This window comes from Monodon monoceros, unplaced genomic scaffold (assembly GCF_005190385.1).
Source record: "Monodon monoceros isolate NGI ecotype Baffin Bay Population unplaced genomic scaffold, NGI_Narwhal_1 Super_Scaffold_13, whole genome shotgun sequence".
Classification (NCBI taxonomy): domain Eukaryota; kingdom Metazoa; phylum Chordata; class Mammalia; order Artiodactyla; family Monodontidae; genus Monodon; species Monodon monoceros.
In genome coordinates this window covers 67438726-67454010 of record NW_021703769.1, presented here as the reverse complement: position 1 = coordinate 67454010, position 15285 = coordinate 67438726, and the positions used below count along the sequence as shown (strand labels likewise).

The 15285-nt window shown below is 41.6% G+C and overlaps 1 protein-coding gene across 2 annotated transcripts in view; it reads right to left on the bottom strand.

Moving 5' to 3' along the window:
* Nucleotides 1-3433: 3433 nt before the first annotated feature.
* LCMT1 (leucine carboxyl methyltransferase 1) overlaps nucleotides 3434-15285 on the bottom strand; it is a 55355-nt gene continuing 43503 nt past the window's right edge. The window contains exons 8-12 of one of the 2 annotated variants that reach the window (XM_029221254.1): nucleotides 14988-15108; nucleotides 11599-11700; nucleotides 10086-10177; nucleotides 6443-6540; nucleotides 3434-3657 (exon numbers count right to left, since the gene is read on the bottom strand). In XM_029221254.1, the coding sequence (XP_029077087.1) occupies nucleotides 3635-3657; nucleotides 6443-6540; nucleotides 10086-10177; nucleotides 11599-11700; nucleotides 14988-15108 (436 nt within the window). In that variant the 3' untranslated portion in view covers nucleotides 3434-3634. The remainder of the gene's footprint in view (nucleotides 3658-6442; nucleotides 6541-10085; nucleotides 10178-11598; nucleotides 11701-14987; nucleotides 15109-15285) is intronic. The other variant, XM_029221255.1, reaches the window with a different exon arrangement.

Here is a 15285-nt window from a genome sequence, read left to right as displayed (position 1 = left end):
GACCCTATTCCTGTTCTCAGGCAATCACTAATCTGTTTTCTGCCACTATAAATTAGTTGGAATTTTCTAGAAATAGAATCAAATATAGAGAGAACAAACTAGTGGTTACCAGTGGGGAGGGGGGAGAGGAGCAATATAGGGTTGGGGAATGGGAGGTACAAACTATCAGATGTGAGATAGGCTACAAGGATGTATAGTACAACACGGGGAATATAGGAAATATTTTGCAATAACTGTAAATGGAGTATGACCTTTAAAAATTGTGCAAAAAATTAAAAATTTTAAAAAAAGAAATAGAATCAAACAGCATGTGTTCTTTTTTATCTGGCTTCTTTCACTCAGTGTACTTATTTTTGATTCATCTATCTTGTTGTATGTCCAAACTTAATTTCTTCTGGTTGCTGTGTAGTATTCCATTTTTCTATACTACAAAGCTACAGTAATCAAGACAGTATGGTACTGGCACAAAAACAGAAATATAGATCAATGGAACAGGATAGAAAGCCCAGAGATAAACCCACGCACGTATGGTCACCTTATCTTTGATAAAGGAGGCAAAAATACACAGTGGAGAAAAGACAGTGCCTTCAATAAGTGGTGCTGGGAAAACTGGACAGGTACATGTAAAAGTATGAGATTAGAACACTCCCTAACACCATACACAGAAATAAACTCAAAATGGATTAAAGACCTAAATGTAAGGCCAGACACTATAAAACTCTTAGAGGAAAACATAGTTGTTTTTTTTTTTAACAATGCCATTTCTTCTACTAAATATTCAAAAGCCTCACTAAGATTTTTGGAGAAAAGGATCACTTTTCATCAATGGCACCTGGGACAGTCCCCAAATAGGAAATAAGCCAATGTAATAAATTGTGAAAATTTATCAGAAATAATGAAATGAGACATCAGGGCAACCACACCCTCAAGGAATGGTGATGGTGGGGAATTTTTATATGCTGGGGGCCAGGGGAGAAGGGATATATATAATGTAGTAGTCAAAAGCACAAGTCCTAGGGCCAACCTGCCTGGTTTCAAATCCAGTTCCATCATTTACTGGCAGTGAGGACGTTCCAAGGAGAGAGACGGTTGCCCATGTCAGATGCTACTGAGAAGTTGAGACAGCCAAGGACAGAGAAAGGGTCACTGGGTGTGATGGTTTCAACGTCACTGATGTCCTCCCCAAGGGCAGGTTCAGTTCAGCAGTGTGTGTAGAAAGGATTACCAGAGGTTTTAGATGAGTGTGTGGGAGAACAGGAGAGGCAGCGAGAGGCAGTCACTCCAGGGGGAAATGAGTTCCAAGTCCCAATTCGAAAAGCCAAAACCACACTTTGGAATGCATGTCTCAGTCGTGGGAGGTATGGGAGAGGGAGGGCATGAAAGCTAACCCTTGGTGAGATCCTCTGCCCCTGATACCCCCTACACTCCCGTGAGAAACTGTAAGGTTTCTATAATGTTATAAGATAACCATTCCGTCATGTGGTGCTTCTCAACTTCAGTATTTCCAAACACATCACCTCCCTGATTTCTGCATGTCCATACATCTTAGTAACGGTCTTTAAATGGGCTCGCTTTTAAAATGAAATTGACAGGTACTTTAAGGGATATTTTAGAACACAACCATCAATAGTAATGGCGTATCATTAGCCTTGAACAGAAGGTACTCCATAAAACTAAATGCAAGGAAAAACAGAAATGTAATTGAAGCCAAGCAAAGTTTTAAAAATTCTAGCCAAATGCTGTTGCTCCCTCAGTTGGAGAAATGCTGTAACACTCTGACCTCCACCTGTGATCAAAACCAATGCTAAGGGGGAAGGGGGGTTGGGGGAGGGAAGTATTGGGATGTAGGGATTGGCAGATGCAAACTATTATATACAGAATGCACAAACAAGAAGATCCTACTGGATAGCACAGGAAACTACATTCAGTATCCTGTAACAAACCATACTGGAAAAGAATATAAAAACGAATGTATACATATGTATAACTGAATCACTTTGCTGTACAGCAGAAATTAACACATTGTAAATCAACTACACTTCAATTAAAAAACAAAACCCAAACCAAAACATTAGAAACAGTGCTAACATGGTAATGTATACACACATAAAAATGAAACAAGTTACAAAAAAAGTACTCACCCTTACTACGGACGATGTGCTATGACATTCTCCATTCTAGTCCGTATCTTTTTAAAATAAGGGACTTGATTCCCTACATGGAGTCACCATCCATTAATGGCCTAGTACATAGTTTCAAAAACAATGGATTAGTAAATATGGCATTAGTGTTAAAGACACACCAGCACCAGCCTGAGATCTTCAACTTGGACTTCTTAAGATCTGAAAGGTCCTTAAGACCTTACTGAAAAGGCAGTAACTTTCTCACCAGGTGATTCAATGTCATTTCACGCTGTGTCACCACCCGGACCCCTGTCAACAGGCGTGCTGCTGTGTAACGGGGGACAGGTCACACGGTAGGGAAAGCTGATCTAGAGACTCTGCAAGTCTCTAGTAAGGGGCCGTGATCTCTCGGACAGGAGAGGGCTGGTGGGCTGCCTCACTGCCGCTCTGCACACACAGGCTCAGGTTCACAGCCCCAGTCACATAACCAAAAATTTCATTAGGTGTGGACAGGCCTTATGTCTTTGAATTGGAGGCCAGGTCTCCAGGGCCCCTTTTAATCTGTATCATAACTGTATTAGTTTCCTACTGCTGCTGTAACAAGTGACCACAAACTTAGCGGCTTACAACAACACAAATTTATTCTCTTACTGTTCTGGAGGTCTGAAATCTGAAACCAGCTTCACTGGGCTAAAGTCAAAGTGTCAGCAAGGCTGGCTCCGTTTGGATGCTCTGAGATGTTCTCTTTCCCTTTTCAGCATCTGGTGGCCGCCTGTATTCCTCCACTTCCACCCCTTCCCCCACATTCAAAGCGCATCACTCCAGTCTCTGCTTCTGGTGTCACATGCCTCCTTCTCCTCCGACTCTGACACCCCTGCCTTCCCTTATAAGGAAGGACTCTTGTGAGGACATCCGGCCCACTTGGAGGCTCTTGGGTAATCTCCCATCTCAAGATCCTTAATCACATCTTCAAAGCCCCTTTTGCCACATAAGGTAACATGTTCACAGTTGGAGGGATCAGGGGCTCATCATTCATCCTGCCACAATGACCAAGGTGAAGGCGGATTTAAGCAGGAAAGGGCAGAAGCGGGAGCAGAGACGAGCTCCAACATCTGGTCAAGGTGCCAAGTGCAATGTCGGGTGCTGCAAACGGGAGCACACAGGAGTAAATCCCACAACGGACGAGCTAAGTCTGACTCACAGGGAGCGAGCCAAGGTCAAGGTCGGGTTAGGACCTCTGGTTCCAGCTGACACAGAGGTGAACCACAGCCCACCCAGGGGAGCAAAGGATAAACAGCAGAGGACCAACACACCGGCAATGGCAACTGAGATTTATTTAAACGGTAAAAGCCGACAGGAACAGGAACTGGTACAAACACCTCGGTCAGTGAGGTCTCTCGGCGAGCGGGGAGACTGGTAGCCGAGGCCTAACCACCACTCAGGAAACTCGGAGACTCAACTCCGGCAAGGTCAGTGGCTTCAGCTCTGGCTCAGCACGAGTCTTGAACAGATCAGTAAGTTATTTCCTTCAAGCCTGGGAGGAAACACACAGAAGCTGTGAAGAGGCTCTCACGGATTGGGGCAAACAGCCAGCGGTGGGAGAATGTGACCCCCGGATCCCAGGCCCACAGTGACCGGCTCTGGGGCACCAGCCACACGTGTGATCACCGCAGCCCCGGCCTCCTGGTTGTGTAAGATGAGACTTCACAAGGCAACAGGAGGTTGGATGAGACTGTGTTTATGGGTGGTTTTGAAGGGATTGAGAAATGTTATAAGAGTTTACGGGCTCTCTGCAGTAAACCTGAAAGTCTATCCTTTAAACGCTGAACTTTTTTTTTTTCTGAATAATAGTTCTCATTCAGACAACTTGTTTAAGGAGTTCATTCTTGAGTGTTCTGCTTTTTACCTTAAACATTTAAAAATTAATATTGGCCTGTTTTTGGTGAGAAAGAAGCCAAAGGGCTAGTGACTAGCCTTAGCAATTTTGTTCACCCTTTTTTTTTTTTTTTTTGCGGTATGCGGGCCTCTCACTGTTGTGGCCTCTCCCGTTGCGGAGCCCAGGCTCCGGACGCGCAGGCTCAGCGGCCATGGCTCACGGGCGCAGCCACTCCGCGGCATCTTCCCAGACTGGGGCACGAACCCGTGTCCCCTGCATCAGCAGGCGGACTCTCAACCACTGCGCCACCAGGGAAGCCCCACCCTTTTCTCTTTGAGTCAAATTCAGTAATAAAAGACTAGTGTAGGCAATTTATTTCTTCACAAGTCTAGTAATTTTTTTATCGTATACTGACATGGCAGATAGTAAGCTGACGAGACTCTGAATTCTAGTGTCTTCCTCTGAAGAGTGCTGAGTTTTGTTCTGGCAGGCAATTATCTTATTGGAGAATCATCCTGATCTTCTACAGTCTTGGCTGCAGGGTTGTTTTAGTATGAATCTGTCTAGGTTTTGTACTAGAGCCTATTCTTTAGGACTTGGCCTTTTCAATGCTGAACTTCAAGCAAACACAGTTCTTTCTTCCCCACACACATATAAGTACAGTAAGTCCCCTACATACGAATGAGTTCCATTCCGAGAGCGCATTTGTTAAGTCCAATTTTTTGTTAAGTGCAACAAAGTTAGCCTAGGTACCCAACTAACACAATCGGCTATATAGTACTGTACTACAGGTCTATAATACTTTTCACACAAATAGTACTTGAAAAACAAACACAAAAACTAAAGAAAGCATTTTTAATCTTACAGTGCAGTACCCTGAAAAGTACAGCAGTGCAGTACAACAGCTGGCATACAGGGGCTGGCATCGAGTGAACAAGCAAGAAGAGACAGTTACTGACTGGAGGAGGGAGAGGAGGTGGGAGATGGTAGAAATGAAGGATCGTCAGCAATAGGAGACGGAGGGCAAGCTGCAATGTCACTCACGCATGACGTTGATGGAACGCAAGTTTGCATCTTTGAAAGCTCACACCTTGAAGGTCTGTATGTAAGGGACTTACTGTATTGATACAACAAAGCAGCCAGGCACAAAGTGGGGAAAAGAAGCCCCTTACATAAAAATGCTCAATACATCGCTACTTTACAGGAACTAGAATTAACTCTGTGCTATTACAAACCACCTATATTTTTTAAAGTGTGAGAAAGTTAAGTAAATTCAGACATAGCCTCATGACAGAATATTTATAAAGCCATTAAAGTGCAAGGGGAGATGCTTATAATATTAAGTTAAAAAGATCAGGAATCAAGGTTACATAAATAGATAAATTCAACTCTGCTAAAAACAAAACAACAGCTAGAAAAAGAATGGAAGGGAAAAGCTGCCAGAGGTTATCTCTGAGTGATGGGCATACAGGTGATTTTTTTTTCTTTGCCATGCTTTTTTAGAAGTTTCCAAAGTCCCTACTAAAAATTACACTGTTTTTAAAAGTGCGGGAGGACAGCAGTACGAAACGCACTAATAAACGATTTTTTAAATAAAAAATAACTTAAATGGATTTTGTGGGCTGAACTGCCCAGCTGGGTAAATTTATAAACTAGTGGAAAGATAAGCCCAAGGGGGATGATTAACAACCTGGAATTTTCACACAGGAGACAGTTTGTGACTCTGCCAAGTTCTTTGTTTTGTATGGACTACCTGCCTAAAGCCATGTGTCAGACACATCGATAGGAAGCTTAAGGGCACCTATGACATTAAAGGCCAGGACCGAGATCTAAAATGGTCTCCACTGGCTGGAGAGCCGCCCAAGGGCTATCTCCCAGGGGAAGCAAGGTCAACAAGGGGCAGCTGTAAAGGAGGAACTCGATCAAGATCAAGGCAACAAGAAACACTGAGACAAGGCTCCATGCTCTGTCCCTATGGCCCTACTCTTCCAGGCCGGGGAAATTCATCTTAAATATAAGAGAAGAGAGAAATTCAACCCACAGCTACAGGGGTGTTGGAGAGATATAATGATCTGTGTGTTTAACATCTAGTAAACCTGGTTACAAGTTGATTAAAAAGACAATCACTGGGTCCTTTTATTAAGATGATTACAAGACTCAAGGTCTCTTACCATCCAGCTGAGAAAATTCCACAGTCTTCTAAAGGGCTGTTGTTTTTTTTTCATACATGTGGTTTATTTAAACAGTTCTCCTGGGTTTTGTGCTATAAAAACACGGAGGATATAACAGCTGCTTCTCTGGCTATGTTCATGGATCGGATCCACGTATATATATACGTCCCCTAGTTCTTCCTGGGTCAAAAATTCCCGTCAAGTCTTATGTTCTCTGGAGACAAAAAAATTCCCCCTTTCTAGGTTAAATCAATACAAGTGAAGTCACCTACCCAGTTCACTTCCTCCTTTGGTGGCCCAGCAAAGGCAGTAATGCTGCATCAGTTGTTCAAGAAGCTCCATTTCATCCAGGAATTCAAGGGACTCTATTCTGTGGAGAGAATGAAGAGACAACAGTACAAATGTATCCAATCAAAAAATGAAGGTCATGACCCATGCTTATAGTCATGGAAAGGTGTTCAGGATATACTATGTGAAAAGAAGCAGGCTACAGAATAGTATGCATGGTGTGGGCCCATTTTAACTTATTTTTATTGAAAAGGAGAAAAAATCCCATAAGCAAAGTCAAAAGTGACAAATGACAAACTAGAAAAAAAATGTTTGCAATAGAAATGACAAGGGGTAGATTTCGTTGTTATATAACGAGCTGTTACACTTCAATAAGAACATCTTTTAAAACTTACTTAAAAGATGGGTAAAAGACCAGTTCACTGGCAAGGAAAAACAAGAGCTTTTCAACCTCATTTATGTGAAAAGAAATGTAAATTAAAACACATGAAATGTTTTCAGCTAACAGTTGACAAAGATAAAAAAGGCTGATACATCCTTAAAAATAAATAAATAAACTTTTTTTTAAAGGTTGATATACATTTTACCAAGGACATGGGAAAGAGGTGCTCTCCTGCATTACTAGCAGGATGACAAAATAGTATAACCTCTCTGGAGGGCAATTTGACCACCTCTGTCAATGTTTAAAATGTACGCCCTTTCATTCTGCAATTCTGCTTTAAGAATTCACCCTATAGGTGTTCAAGAAATCTCACTGCAGCATCACAGCTGCAATGTAGTACAGCAAAAAGACAAAACAAAAAACAAACTTTAAAGTAGAAGAGATGGGTTGAATAGATTAAACACATTCATACAATAGGATACTGTGCAGCCATATAGGGTAGGTTTACATGAATTGACATGGAACCTAAGACCTATCATGGAATTTAAAAAGCAAGTTGTTTAGGAGGTAATGTACCTAGTACATTACTATCTATGTAAAGAAAAAGTGGGGCATATATATGGTTATACATACATGGACTAATTTTGGAAACTGCAGAAGAAAGTGGTAATGGTGGTTGTCTCTTGAAACAGAAGGTGGCTGATGGCAGTGAGGGTGAGGAACCAGGTGTTTTGTTCTGTTTTCACTCTGTACTACTTTATTCTGGTTACATTTTTTTCCCCATCATCTGCTTATATGACTCTTTTCCAAAAATCATTTTAAATGTAAACTTTTAAATTTATACACACACAGAGATACATACGAAAACAGCTCTTTAAGATGTTTTCTGTTGAGATACGCACACACTGGGGCGGTGGGGACAACGCAGGCATTTCCAAAAAGAGTAAAGAAGAAAAATAAAAGGTGATCCATATTCCACTATTTACAGCCACTGTTAACATGCTGGTATTGCCATTTGTCCAGGCTGTGTGTGTCTGTGCTTGTGCGCATGTGCGTGTCCATGAAAGTGTATAGATGTACACGCTTGTGCATGTTTCTGTATTTGTGCTTAGCTCCCACCCTGGTGTGCAGGCCAAAGAGTCACATCTGAAGTAAGAATGACTATCCAAGGAGTACTCTGGTGGCTTCCCAACTAATCTTAGCAGAGGACCTCAAGGCAGGCTTCCTAGTATGAGAAGGAGCCAGCATCATGATCAAGGTTCCATCACCGTCATGACCAAGTTCAACTATCAGGACACACTAGGCTGTGAAGCTGTTCTCTAGAAGGTGAACTCCGCAAAGGCAGGCATGACGCACAGTAGGCATCTGTTAAATCAACAGGCCTGCCTCCAGTTTCTTTTCATATGGAGTATCTGGCAAAAGCCCTTGACAAATGTAGACACAAACTATGAGGCATCTGCAGAGCTGGGAGAGCTGGTCGGCCTGGGGTGGACAGACCGAAGCCTGTCCCGCCTCTTTACCCACCTCTGTTAGGATAAAGGCTGCTGTTTGCAACATAACTAAATGCCCAGCTATAGACATTACTTTTTAATTACTTTAAAATTATTATTACCAAGGAAACAACCTAAGTGTCCATTGATGGATGAATGGATAAAGAAAATGTGGTATATATACTGAGATTTACAATGGACTATTATTCAGCCATAAAAAAGAATGAAATCTTGCCACATGTGACAACAGGGATGGACCCGGAGGACATCATGCTAAAGGAAATAAGTCAGAGAAAGACAAATACTGTAGGATCTCTCTTCATGTGGAATCTAAAAGAAAACAAACAAACAAACAAAACAATTGGTAGGTGCTGGAGGTGGGCGGTGGGAGGGCAGGCAGGCAAAATATGTGAAGGGGGTCAAAAGGAACAAACTTCCGGCTGTGAAATACGTAAGTCACGGGGAAGTAACGTACAGCATGGTTATTATAGTCAATAATGCTGTACTGCATATTTGAAAGTTGTTAAGAGTAAATCTCAAAAGTTCTCATCACAAGAAAAAAAAATTCCGAGAAAGTAGTGAAGATTGCTGCCATGTCCTGCCTGCCATTTGCTGCACACGGTGGGGTGTTGCTGCAGGACCTTGCTTCAGATGTGATGGCCTGCACTATGCAACCACTGGAAACTTCTTGCTCATCATTTGCCTGAAATCTTGGCTTGTGTTCACCTTTTTAAACAAAAAATATGCACCAAAAATGCCCACAAATTCAGCTACTAAATCTCCTTTAAAGATCTTCTTTAGAAGATCTTTTATTCTTTGGACTGTGAAGAAACTGATGGAAGGTTTGTTTATTATGTTCTAAATGGAGTTTTGTTTACTACTCAAAATAAAGTGGTTCTCCTTAAAAAAAAAAAAAAAAACCCGTATGTGCAGTGACCGATGTAACTGGACTTATTGTTATCATTTCACAATATACACAAACATCGAATCATTATGTTGTGTACCTGAAACTAATGTTGTCTGTCAATTACACCTCAATTTAAAAAACTGTTATTAATATATATCCACACATAAATAACAGGTACCACTAAACAGGATGTGGTAACCCTGAACATCTTGACATGCAGAGATAAATACAATCTATTGTTAAGCTTTTGAAAGGATGGTGGTTTACAGACCAATACATGTAATATCAATATACTGATTCAAAAAATATAAATCTATATATTGATAAATATTTATCTTTATATACACATAGAAAAAGAATACACCCCAGCTCTCTCTGGAGGGTGCTACAGAGCTCACAACTGCTCTATACTTCATGCATTTTACACTGCTCGAAAATTGTTTTATTAGAACAACGAGCATGTATTTCTTTTGTAATGAGAGGAAAAGTCCACTTAAAAATCCACAAGCAGACTTTTCCCCCTTTAGGAGCCCTTGGGCAACGTCATTTTCCTGCTTCTCCAAAACACAGGGATTGTGCAAGATTTCCACTGCAGAGGTGTAACTGCTTATTTCAACTAAGATAATCTGTTTGGGCATAAACCTTATCTTGGCTAATAGCTAATAAGTTACTCTCAAGGAGCTATCAATGTTTAATCTACATTAGCAGCAGTTTAACTTGTTTCAAAATAAGTCTAGTTCAGGGTTGAATTTTTTTTTTGTTTTTGTTTTAAACATTAAAGGATACAGACAATGATGCCTTTAATTCACAGTTATCTGCCATGGAGCAAACTCTTGCCAATCCCATACCTGCTCACTTCGGCACGAGGTAATTTGCTGTACAATTCCATCATGTCGATGGCTGATGCCGATTCCCACCCACTCGACAGAAGCCGTTCTTTCTAAAATGGGCAGTGGAGAGAAAGGGAGAGGACAACGTGCTGTCATATGACCTGAGACACTCTTCACGCACACAGAATTTCCCTCAGAGGACTCCTCTTTCAAAAGCCCACCGTGGCCACTATCATTTCTTTTTTTTTTTTTTAATTTTCCCATTTTCTATACTGAACACGCATTGTTACAATGGGGGAAAATGCATACTAAAGTATAATATTTAAAGAGAAATAAAGGAAGAAACTTTTCTATAAGCAACAGTTTTTTAAAGTACCCCAGTAGTAATGTGACACAAGCCATGTAAAAACTAACGTATTTAAATGGGGGCAGGGGTGGGAAGTGTCACTTTAGCAAAAAATTTTCAAAGGTTGGGGAGTGCTGGGGGCGGGAACTATTACAGGTTCCAAGAGATTTAAGGGATCGATCAGTCAAGTACAAAGTGGGAACCATGTTTGGATCCTGATTCAAATACACCAACTATGAACATTTTTTTAGACGACTGGGGAAAACTGGAGATGAATTGGGTGTTAGGTGCTATGAAGGAGTTTGTGTCGACTTGTAAGGTGTGATAATGGTATCATCATTATCCTGGGGGGTAGAAGGTCCTCGCTTTTTTTTTAAATTTATAATTTTATTTTTGGCTGCTCTGGGTCTCTTTTTGCTGTGCGCGGGCTTTCTCTAGTTGCGGCAAGCGGGGGCTACTCTTTGTTGCGGTGTGTGGGCTTCTCATTGCGGTGGCTTCTCTTGTTGCGGAGCACGGGCTCTAGGCGCGTGGGCTTCAGTAGTTGTGGCACGCAGGCTCAGTAGTTGTGGTTCGTGGGCTCTAGAGCAGAGGCTCAGTAGCTGTGGTGCACAGGCTTAGTTGCTCCGCGGCATGTGGGATCTTCCCGGACGAGGGCTTGAACCCATGTCCCCTGCATTGGCAGGCGGATTCTTAACCACTGCGCCACCAGGGAAGCCCAGAAGGTCCTTATTGGTAGGAGAGTCACCTGAAGTATTTATGGGGAAAATGATATACTGTCTGGGATTTGCCTTAAAATATTCCAATGACACCATCAACAAAAATTTGGAGGCAGGGGGATAAATCAAACGATAATGACAAAATGTTATTAAATTATTGAAGCTGGCTGATGGAATATGGGTGTTCATTTTAACTATTCCCTCTACTCTTATGTTGTTTGAAAAACGGCATAATAAGAAGTTAAGATAATAGGGGGTCGGAAATGTAAATCTGCATCTTCCATACCAAGATGGCAGGACAGGGCTTGGATTTCCCCCAGCACGATGAACCAGTAGCCCACGTGGAGCCCTAGCTGCCTGGAAGCAGGCACTCATGAGGGACTCTCACATTCTCTTATCTGTGAAGGGAGGGTGCCCTTTCTCGGTTGGCTAACGTTACAAGAGGATGTCCTGGTCTCTGCCCTCTGACCTGAGACTCTAACGACTTGCAGGTCTCCACTCCCGCCAGGTCACACTGTCGTCTCCGCAGGTTCTCAATCATGATCTGCCCAAACCGGTCATCCATGTTCACCTGGGAAGGGACAGAGGAGGCTGGACACTGCCACAAGGATCTCTTTGTTTGTTAAATATGCAAGATTAAAACAACATCCTATTTCTAACCAGTCGAGGCTGATAATACCAACTGCAGGTCACAGAATCCTGAGTGCCATGCTGATGGAGTAGAGCCCCTCGAAAGGCAATTGGGCAGTGTCCATCCATTGCAAACACTCAGTCTGGGATCCAACAATTCCACCGCCAGCAACCTGTCCTATAGATAGACTCACACGTGAACGCAAAGATGCAAGCACATTTACTGCAGCATTATGTATGATAGGAAGAATCTGGAAAGAACTTAAATACTCATCATTTGGGGTTAAATTAATTCTGGCATGTTCATCTAATGAAATACTATATAGCTGTGAAAACAGGAAAGGAAGATAGATAGATAAACAGACGGACAGATATGAAATGATCCCTAAGATAAACTCTTGAAAAGTAAGGTACAGAGGAATGTGTATAGTATGCTCCCATCTGCCTTTAGGAAAAAAAAAAAAGGAAACTCTCTCCACATTTATATATGCATAGGAAAATTCTGGAATACAGCAAGGTTGCTTCCCAGATTAGAGGCTGAGGTCTTGGGTAGATAAGAGACTTACTTTTCTTTGTCTACCCTATCGAACTATATGATTTTTTGTTTTATTCTGCATGTGGCATTACTTTTTGAATAAAAAACTGGTTTATAAAACATAATTTATATATGTGCACAACTGTCACAAAACAAAATATTATGTACATGGGAATTCCCTGGTGGTCGTGGATAAGAGTCTGTGCTTTCATTGCCAAGGGCGTGGATTCGATCCCTGGTTGGGGAACTAATATCCCACAAGCCGCATGCAGTGAGGCCAAAAAATATATATATATTATGTACATTATTGTATTGATAGCATATACACTGTTATTTTGTCATATACAAGGTATCTAAAATTCAGCACTCTAACAATATATGAAGTGATTCCCGGATTCATAAGCCAACACCAACGCCAACGCTACAAGACAAAATCCAATGTTACTCTTTTTTAGGGGGATGCATAAGGCTTATGTGGCACTAATGATAGGATTGCACACTATTCATTCAGGATACAAGCATATTTGTGAGCACAAACTCCTTCATTTTATTGCCTAGGTTTGAATCCTGGCTTGATACTTAATAGCTGTGAGGCTGTGAGCAAGATGCCTAACCCCTTGGTTCAATAGTCCTCTTACCTGTAAAACTAGGATAGTACTAGTACCCACCTTGAGGGTTGTTGTGGTGATTAAATAAGTTAATATATATGAAACTCCAAGAACAGCGCCTGCTATACAAGTCATCAGATTCAAAGAATGTGCAATAATTATTATCATTACTGAAATAACCGTCATCCATGTGGTTTTGTCATTTAACCCCTAATTAAACAATAATACATGTTATGTGAGCAATTGACAAATGTGAGGATGATGATTCTGTACTTGTTAGGAAAGAACTGGATTAAGTTAAAAGTTTATTATTCACAAAATGAAGGTGTTGGGTAGGGTTTAACCCCATCTAAGGACAGCTGTGGTCAACATATTGAAAACTCACATTCTCAGGCCTGTTCCAAAGTGACAGTGTCTCTAGTCAAAACTCACTTAACCCATTGTCTCTCATGTGATGTTGAATAAAGGTTTGTTGAATAAAAGAATACAAAAATGAAGCAGAGTGAATGAAATGGTACACATCCGAAATGTGTGGAAACATGGGAAGTGGAATTCCTTTTCCCCCAGGTATGGTATCCTGAAAGCAAAGATAGGTCACCAGGATTTATCCACATCAATACTAAAGACCGATGAGGCCAGCTAACATTATATCCATTCATTAGGACAGGAGACTGAGTCCGAGGAATGCCTCCAATTAAACAGAAAAGGAAGAAAAATCAAACAACCAAGAACCACCTATACAGGAACCTGGACTGGGTAAGGGGTGGGAAGGAGGCCAGGAGGTCAAGGTCTAGCCTTAGACTTCTTCATAGCTACGTGACATTGGGCAAGGTCCTGTACTGCCCTTATCTGTAATAAAATATAAAAATAAAATAAAATGAGGTAAAAAACAAAATAAAATCAATAAAGCTAAACTAAAATAAACAATAAAAGTAGCTAAAGTGTATTCAGCGCTTATCATTAGTCCACTGCTGTCCAACAGCTCATGAATTCCCATAATAATCCAGAGAAGCAGGTATTCTTTTTTTTTTAATGAATGCACTTGCCACATTTAATCTGAATTATTTAGACTTGAGAGGTAGGTATTCTTATCCTAGGTATCTAGGTATCTAGATACCTAGATACCTAGGTATCTAGGTAGGTATCTCTCTCTATCAGAGAGATCCAAATAATAGCTAACTTAATAATAGCTAACTTAATAATAGCTAACTTAAGAGCCAGCAATGCTGTAAATGCCTGTGCACCTATTAACTCATTTATTAATTATGAAGTCGGGATATTATTATCCTCACTTTTCTGATGAGGAAGCAGGCACAGAGAGGTTAAGTAACTTGTCCAGGTCACACAGCTAGGCAGTCTGCCTCCAGAGCATGGACTCCCAACCACCAAGCAATTCTGCTCAGGTCACACAGTCAATAATAAGAGCTAGGGCCAAGATTCAGATCCAATCTGAATTATTCCGAAGCCCTAAAACATAACCCCTTTCGACACTGGATCAAAGGAGAAAAACAGGGAGCTCGTGGGCCAAGCTCAGTGATTTTAGAAAGTAGGAAATTTTACATTAAAATCCTGCATTTCTAACCTTTCTTGAAAAACTGGGAGTTCAGGCAACTCCAGGCTCACTGCACATGGTAACAGTTGGCTGGAACTGAATAGGGGGCACCCCATGAAATGGGACATGGGTGCCCCAGTCCACCACAGTCCCCATCACTCCACACTGTATAACACCTAACCTGCATCTGCATCACCACCTGTCTCTGAAGGCATCTGAGTTGCTACCCCTACACTGATGACAGCCAAAATTCCTTCCATCAAAATCTATGACTTTACAGGAAACACAATGATAGGAACTCAAACAACTTTCTTACAGGCCAAGACAGAAGTTCCAAAAACTCTGGCGAAGAGTTGGCCGGCAGTCAAGAACTCAGGAGTACTAGGTTTGCGGGAACTGATTAATAAAGGAGATACGTGAGAGGCTGGAGGCAAAAGGAAAAGAGTAAGTGAAAACATTCCAAGGGTGCTCAGAGAGAGAAAGCCACCACTGGAGTCCCAAGCAGAAGGCAAGTTTCTCGTGCTTCCTTTTACCTGTTCGTAGTTTATGAACATGGCAGTCTCAAAACTCTTGGCTGCCCACTTGAGAAGGTTTGTAGACTGCTCCGGAGCCATGTAAACCAGCACACACTCAGCTATCAGGAGGGTTGGCAATCTTAACGAAAGAAGAAAAAGGCACATAAATATGTTTTCATCAAAATGGGACTCTCAAATTGCACTCACATTACAGGGAGGGCACTTCATACCCCAGGAAAACCAGAAGCACTAGGTTTCACATCAACAATCAGTGCACCAGGGCCCAAAGTTTTACACTGTAAAAAGGTGAGCAATC